The 8105-nt window shown below is 49.0% G+C and overlaps 1 protein-coding gene across 1 annotated transcript; it reads left to right on the top strand.

Moving 5' to 3' along the window:
• Positions 1-882: 882 nt before the first annotated feature.
• On the top strand, positions 883-2359 carry LOC138071857 (melanoma-associated antigen B2-like). The gene is made up of 3 exons (XM_068963244.1): positions 883-1156; positions 1187-2148; positions 2240-2359. Exons 1-3 carry the CDS (start codon positions 883-885, stop codon positions 2357-2359), a joined length of 1356 nt encoding a protein of 451 aa, XP_068819345.1.
• The last annotated feature ends 5746 nt before the right edge of the window (positions 2360-8105 follow it).

The following is an 8105-nucleotide window of genomic DNA, read 5'->3' as shown; positions in this document are numbered from 1 at the left end:
CGGGCTGACAGGGCCTTCTACGAGGCTGGGGCGGGGCGGCTTTAGCTAGCAAAGTGTGCTGTCATTGGTCCCTGGAATCTGGGAAGCTCCTTCCCTTAGGGACTTCCCCCGCCGGCGGGAGAGAGGAGGGGCAGCCCATCATGTCCCCAGGATCCAGCCTTACAGGAACCTGAGTGGGGACCCAGTGCATCCATCCCAACCCTCAGATTTCAGCCCAGGAAATCTCAGGGAAGGGCTGTGAGGCTGAGCACTTTCTTTACTATTTTATATGAAGTCTACAGGAGGGGAAATGTCTAGTCTGAAGGTGCAGACAGCAGCCCGCAAATGGATAATGGTGCCCAAATTGTAAGGAGCCAAGGTAAGGACCATGAATGATGATCCCAGTGAACTAGGATAGAAAAGACCCTAATGAGCTCTCAGCACTGGTTGTCTATCTCCTGGCAGGGAGGTGGACTGAGGCATCCCTTCAGTTACCTCTGGATCATGGGGATGTCTAAAGTGTCGGCATCAGTGTAGCAGAGAGAAGAGTGCCAAGGCTCCGCCGGACTTGACGTGATAACACTGAAGTAGAACTTAGAAAACCCCACTGCTGGCACCTGCTGGCACCTGAGTGAATCCAAAGCAGGGCTGAGAGGTCGCAGAGGAAAAGGACGGCCTCTATTCTTCCTCTGTGGGATTGTGTGGGGAAAGGCTGAGCAGGAAAACAGGAGCCTTGTGGGTTCCTAGAGCAGTGTCCTCAAGGACAGAGGCGGCCTTTGATTAAGCCAAGGTAGAATCTCCTGTTTTAAGGTGCTCATGTCACCTCATTCTCCATCCTCCAGGTGCCCACACCTCCTATCTGTAGGCCCAGATTCCTGCCTGCGGTCCCTGACCACAGCCATCATGCCTCGTGGGCAGAAGAGTAAGCACCGTGCTCGTGAGAAACGTCGCCAGGCCCGAGCTGAGACCCAGGGTCTTCATGATCAGACTACCACATCTGGGGGAGAAGAGACCACCTCCTCCTCCCCTCCTGATTCAGAGAGCGGTCCCTCAAGCTCGTCTGCTGCTGGCACCTCCAAGGGGCCTCAGGGAGCCCAAGGCACCACCAGTGCTGCTGCAGGGGCTATACGCAAAAGATCTGGTGTCGGGCGCGCAGCACGCTCGAGATCTGGTGTTGGTGCCGCAGCACGCTCGAGATCTGGTGTAGGTGCCGAGGGCCAAGTTCAGGAAGGGGAAAATTCCTCCCAGGCCTCAGCTGCTGCTGGGAGCTCTCATACAGATCTTCTGACCTGGAAGGCAGAGGTGTTGGTGCAGTACATGCTGTGTAAGTATACGATGAGGGCACTCATTAAGAGGTCTGAAATGCTGAAGGCAGTCACTAGAAGGTACAGGGAGCAATTCCCTGAGATCCTTAGCCGGGCCTCTGAGCGCATGGAGCTGGTGTTTGGCCTGGTGCTGAAGGAAGTCAGGCCCAACAGTCACTGCTATACCCTGGTGAGCAACCTAGATCTCAGCGACAGTGAGTCTATGAGAGGTGACTGGGGGCTGCCGAAGAATGGTCTTCTGATGCCTCTGCTGGGTGTCATCTACCTGAATGGCAACCACGCCCCTGAGGAGAAGATCTGGAAGTTCCTGAATATGCTGGGCATCTATGATGGGAGAAGTCACTTCATCTTTGGAGAGCCCAGGAAGCTCATCACAGAAGATCTGGTGCGGGAAGGGTATCTGGAGTACCGCCAGGTGCCCGGCAGCGATCCCCCTCGCTATGAGTTCCTGTGGGGTCCTAAATTGCTCACAGAAACCAGCAAGATGAAAGTCCTGCAGTTTTTGGCCAAGGTCAAGGATTCGGGTCATACTGCCTTCCTGCCACAGTATGAGGAGGCTTGGAGAGAGGAGGTAGAGAGCACCGGAGACAGAGGGGCAGCCAGGGCTGGCCCTTCTGCCTCACTCAGGCCTGGCACTGCTGCCTCAGCCGCTGCTGGCCCTTCCTCTTCATCCTGGCCTGGCAGTGCTGCCTCAGCCAGCGCTGGCCCTTCTGCCTCACTCAGGCCTGGCACTGCTGCCTCAGCCAGCGCTGGCCCTGCTGCTTCGACCAAGCCTGGCATTGCTGCCTCAGCCAGCGCTGGCCCTTCTGCTTCGACCAAGCCTGACATTGCTGCCTCAGCCACTGCTGGCCCTTCTGCTTCGACCAAGCCTGGCATTGCTGCCTCAGCCAGCGCTGGCCCTTCTGCTTTGACCAAGCCTGGCATTGCTGCCTCAGCCGCTGCTGGCCCTTCTGCTTCGGCCACGCTTGGCACTGCACCCTCAGCCGCTGCTGGCCCTTCTGCTTCAGCCTGGCCTGGCACTGCACCCTCAGCTGCTGCTGGGCCTTCGGCTTTGACCACTGCGCGCCCCAGGGCCACATCCAGCCGCTCATCTCGCCGCTAGTGTGGTCTGAAGCCTGTTGTTCACTTTGTGCGTGGAGAAGCCTGTCAACCTGTGTTCCTGACATGCATCAATAACTTGTTGACTTTATTTCCTCCAATTTTCAGTTCTTAAAATTTTTCAACAGAAAGGTCATTTAGATTCATGATTATAAGCATATGAAGAACATGGGTCACACACAGTTTGCTGTTTGTCAGATTTAGGAGCAAAAATTTTGTTTTCTCAAATAATATTGGAAATCCTCACATCACCTTTGTGATCCAGGGTGAGAATAACATCAGTTAAGGATAAGAGTGTCCTTAGAAATGCAAAAAACACGACACTACCAGAGGCTCAGAACATTGATACATTGTTAGGGAGATAGCTGAAATTCCTACAGATTTTGGCTTGCTTTACTCTCTGGTTAGTCTCCCTCTTTGTAAATGTAAAAGACACATACTTGCCTCTGCTTATGCTTTATGGTTTTCAAGAATGTTTGAGAATATAAATTACAGCAAATGATTTATTCGGGCCTCTTGTTTACACAACCATTGAGAATCTGCTCTTCAGAAGTCTTCATGCTTGTACTGGTGATGTTTAGTCAAAAGAAGTCTTAGCCTCTGTGCATTCATGATAGTTTCTCAGAGATGCTGTCATTCTATGGAAGAGGCTGAGATACTCTCTACTTCATGAAAACAAGAAAGAAGCAGGGTAAAGAGGGGTCGGAGAGAACATATTACTTTGGTTTCATTGCTTAGCTGAATTTTGGCTGATTTGGGAGGTTAGGTCTTTTCTTTTCCCACTTGGAACGCTTCATAGTTTCTGACATCTGATAGATTGAAAAAAAATCCAGCTGATGCAACATCTGAGGTCAAGATACTCATAGTAATAACTGCTGTTGCTCCTAATGACTCAATAGAGACAGGCGCCGTGACAGAAGCTTTCCATAAATACCTATATTCCAGCAATCTGACAAGAAAGGGCTTATCAAACTTCCTTCGCAGTGGAGAGCCCAAGGCTCATAGAGTTTGGTTTTGTGCTTAAATACGTAACTCTGGTAAATGACAGCAGGCGATAGACTCCTGCTCTGAACTACTTTGGCACACATAATGTTGTTCTCCCCCCCAACCTGAGACATACCCTTGACTTTTTTTTTTTAACAAGTACTTTTAGCATTTGACATTTCTTTGTTTATTTTTATTTATTTATTAATATAGCTGTGCTGGATCTTAGTTGCTGCACGTGTGGTCTAGTTCCCTGACCAGGGATCAAACCTGGGCCCCCTGCATCGGGAGCCTGGAGTCCTAGCCATTGGACCACCAGGAAAGTCCCCACCCTGTATCTTTTATTTCAGTGCTTTTCTCAGGACTCCATAATTTGTCCTAGGTGATAGAAAAGATTGCCCTTGTGCTCAAGCTACTGGATCAAAATATGTAGCCAGTGCAGTAAGAATGCCAGGTATCCTTAACCAAAGATATGTATCCCTTACTCACTACTCATAGATAAGTGAAAAAAACAATATTCAGGGACAGTATTAGTGTGTACACTGGCCATGTTAGATAACCTCTGAAGACCAAGGAGTCACCATGTCATCCTTACAGTCTCTTCCCTGTAGAAAGTAAACCTATCAGAACAGAAATGACGTGAGAATCTTCACGTGGCTGAGCAGATATTGATCTACTTTTTTCTCCCTAAAGGACTACCACCTGTCTTGGGACTCCTGCCTTGGACTATAGCTTCTCCATCTCCCATCACTCCTGGGACAGGGACCCATTCTCTATAGCACTGCAGAGCAAACATAGCTGAAGAGTTTGTAGAGACGTGGAATTTCCCCAAAGGCCTTTAATCCAAGACACAGAAAGCAAGATGACGACCCCATGTAGGAGGGTTGAGGAGAGCAAGACGCAAGAATATGGGGGATGGTGGTGACTGGGACAGGACTCCCTTCTGATCTCAGACACAGAGGAATTCAGAACTGTTAGGCTTAGCCTATTAGCATAGCCTCACTTATTCTTCAGGCTTCTCGGAGACCTAAGAAACTTGGTCTCGGCGCAGAGTTCTGAGGTTGGTAGGGAGAATCAGTCTCTCAGAAATGATGGTGATTAACCTGAATGAGGGTGATGGAAAGACCCATCCAGAACAGTAGGATCCTTAAGACGCGTCCTCATTGGCAAGCCCATGAAGTCCAGAACTATCTGGGCTGCTGTGCTTAATACTTTCAACTCAGGTCCTGGGAAGGTGGGGACATTGGGAATCTGCAGAGAATAGAGCCCCAGGAAGGGCGCAGAGTCAAAGTGAGGACCCAGGGTGTGGGCACGAAGCCCCTGAATCCACAGCCGACAGGGCTGCACTTAGTCCCTCCTCTCCAGCTAGCCCTGGGAGGCATAGGTAAGTGCTGGCCAAGTCAAGGGCCTCCTGACTTCTGCCTGGAGGGTTTCAAGGAGATGACCTTGGTTTATAGGCTGGCTCTTCATCAGAGAGTGGAAATCCCAGGCATGACATTTGTACAGTCCTGTATGAAGAGTGTGGCAACCAACTACTCCATTACAGATAAATTCTCAGAAAGTCCTGCAAATGTGATGGGCCCTGGGAGGGAACAGGCAGGGCTTTCAGACTAGGTTTATCCCTTATTTTCTGACGGCGAATGGCTTCAGGGCTTTAAAGTCCTTGGGCTAATGGAGGGAGCCTGTATCAGCTGAGGAAGGGTACCCAGTTCCTAACAGGAGTCAACTGATGATACAGACCGACAGCAAAGGATCCCTCCCAGAAAGAAGGGGGCTACAGAGGGCACTGTCCCTGTTGTCGGGCCTGAGACTGTGCCACTTAGGCCGGGTGACGTGGTGAGCCCTCCTCACTTCCTCCCAGAGGATCACATGGAGGTAAGGAACCTCATCCTGATCCAAGGGAGCAGCTGAAGCTCAGCAGAAGGATGATTTCCACATTGTGCCAGAAGTCAAGGTAAGGACCCTGAAGACGTGAAAAGACCACCCGCCTCAAAACAGTGGGGGCAGAACATATTCCTTCCACTATTCTTAGCCTCAGAAGACCATGGCCTGTGGTGGCCCTATGAGGCAAACTCCTCTTCTTCCTCAGGGATCAGGGAATTACCGGCCTGGGTGGAGAAGCTTTAAGGCAAGTCAGGGAATGTTTCCAGCTGGGGAATGTTTCCAAGACGGTGAGGACAGCAAGAACGTGGGAACACAAATACCAGGATGGCCACACAGTATGTTCCCTACTCTCAGCCCAGAAGGCCTCAGGCCGATTTACCAGGCCAAGGGGCCCTTCAGCTCTGACCGAGGAGTAGCAGGAACGTTAGGGTTTTGGTCCGATGGTGCTGTTCCCATGTCAACAGAAGGGGGAGTCTTGGGCTTGGCTGAGAGTCAATTTGGAACCCTGATTTTGGACCCTGAGAGGAACCGTCTGTCATCCTCAGGGAGCTTGCCACAGCGTTCGTTCTTGTGAGACTATGGGTAGGGGTGGCTAGATAAGGCCGCCTTATTTCCTCCTCCAGGCTCACAGGGAGGTATGAGGAGATAGGCCTCAGGTCAAGAAGGAGGGGATTCCCCAGGCCCCACCAGAAGTCAAATTGTGAAGCCCGAGCAGAGACTGTGGGTCTACTCATCCCTGAATAGAGGGGACAAAGGAGAGTCATGCCCTACCCTTTGATGTCAGTTCTAGAAAGTCATGAGAAGGGAGGGTCATGGTGCCTGCCAGGCACTGTGGCAGATGCTTTACTGTTACCACCACATGCCAGCAGTCATTCCAGACAGGGCTTGTCAAACTCCCTTCACAGTTAAAGAACCCAAGGCACTCTCAGAGAGTTTACCGATATGACAAACTTTTCCATGGCTGTTTAAGTGACAGGGATGGTCATAGGCCCTTGATCTGAGTTAGTCTGAAGCTCACCCTCTCACTCCTGCAAGCCTGGTCTGACCTTGTGCCCTTACTTCCCTTTTTATTCTCATTACTGTGAAATGCATGAAGCATTAAGAAGAGGGACTCTCAGGTCAAACTATTATATTGTAATCCATAGCCAGAGCAATAATAATAGTAATGCCAAAATAAATATGACATATGAAGAGAGGAAAAAGGAGATAGTGTTTGCTGGCAATAGGATCATCTGCCCACACACATGGGGGTTCAAACATCTTAAAAGCTCTGAAAGTTTTCAGTTTTAGATAAGCTTATAAGATCAGTAAGGGACTCAAAAACCTCATCTCACAGCCATTCCTTTGTATAAAAGAAATCTGTTAGATCTAAAATATAAAGGTTATTGATTAGAACAGAGGTTGCCTGAGAAGTCTGGCTGAAGGAGAGAAGGGACAGGTTACCACGTTTTGTTTCTCTCACAGGTCTCTACCTGGGCCCCCTTACTTATGCCATGGATTTCCTATCTCTTATCACTCCTAGGACAGGGATTCCTTCTCTGCAAGGTCTGCAGGAGAGAAAGTACTCAGAGCCTTCCAGGGATGTGGCATTTCCCAAGAAGGCTTTAATCAAAGGGGCAAGGGCCTTTAGGAAGACACCCATGCAACTGGACTGAGGAAAGCAACAGCCCAGAATATGAGGTGTAAGAAGCCTTCAGGCAGAGCTCTCAAGCTGAGCATCTCTTTTCTCTGTTGTCTCAGGACAGTCGTCAGGGACTTGAGACCTTTGGTCTAAGGAGGGCAATCTCAGGTCAGAGTAGCAACTGTCAAACCTATATGTGAGGCCCCTTAAAAAGAAGTGAAAGAAATAGCCACCCAGAACCACTGGGGTTCTGTAGCGTCCACTTCGTGCTGTCAGCCCTGGGAGGTCCTGAATTCCATCATAGGATGAGGTAGAGAGAGGCCTCGAGAGCTGAGAGAGACAGAGCGCTACTGCCATGGGCCGGGCACGTTCCAGAACCAAGTCCGCCAGCTCCTCGCACATAGTGACATCCAGGGCAGATCCTTCATCTTGGGGTTGAAAAGAGAAGTAAGTATTCCAAGTAATTGAGTGCCAAGGTGGATCTGAAGGGAGCACATTTTATGTCTTTTTTTGTTCTTGCTTGGCCTCAGTAACTGGGAGATGTATCTTTTTCTGTTTAGGGCTTTCTTTCTGGCACTATTGGAATACGCTTCTTGTAACTGAAGGTTAATTTGACTTCCATTTTTGTGTTTATAAACAAAGTATATCCCATTTATTGCTGTAATTCAGTATAAGCACAAAGGTGTTTTTATTGAATCAGAAATCCTTGAATCTCCTTTGGTGGTTCAAAACAAGATGACATGACAAGAGAATTGGTAGATTCTTGCCAATGATAATGGACAGTGAGTGAAACTGTTCATATCAGGAAATGTAAAAAAAATAAAATAAAGGTCTTGTCTGTGTGGCATCTGCAATAGAGGGGAACAGGAATTCCCAGCCCCTGTTTCCCCTCCGCAGCCCAGATTTTAACAGTATATAAGTAGCAAAATAACCTTTATAGAAGGTCCAGAATCCAATTAAGAAATTCAAGTACCACAGGTAAGCATGAAACTTAGATCAGCTGCACTTGTATTGGTAAGAACAACACACACACACAGACATGGATCATGAATAGCACTATGCATCTATGATGAACAGTTTCTATACTAAAGTGTTATCTCAAAAACTGTGATCACCAATGATTCACAGCTATTTCTTACTCCGTTAGGTACGATACTGTAAACTTTGAATAACACAATAGGACTCATTGACATTCCCACCAACAGTGTACAGAT

The sequence above is a fragment of the Capricornis sumatraensis genome, chromosome X, assembly GCF_032405125.1.
Source record: "Capricornis sumatraensis isolate serow.1 chromosome X, serow.2, whole genome shotgun sequence".
NCBI classification, from domain to species: domain Eukaryota; kingdom Metazoa; phylum Chordata; class Mammalia; order Artiodactyla; family Bovidae; genus Capricornis; species Capricornis sumatraensis.
This window is presented reverse-complemented; position numbering and strand designations above follow the sequence as displayed.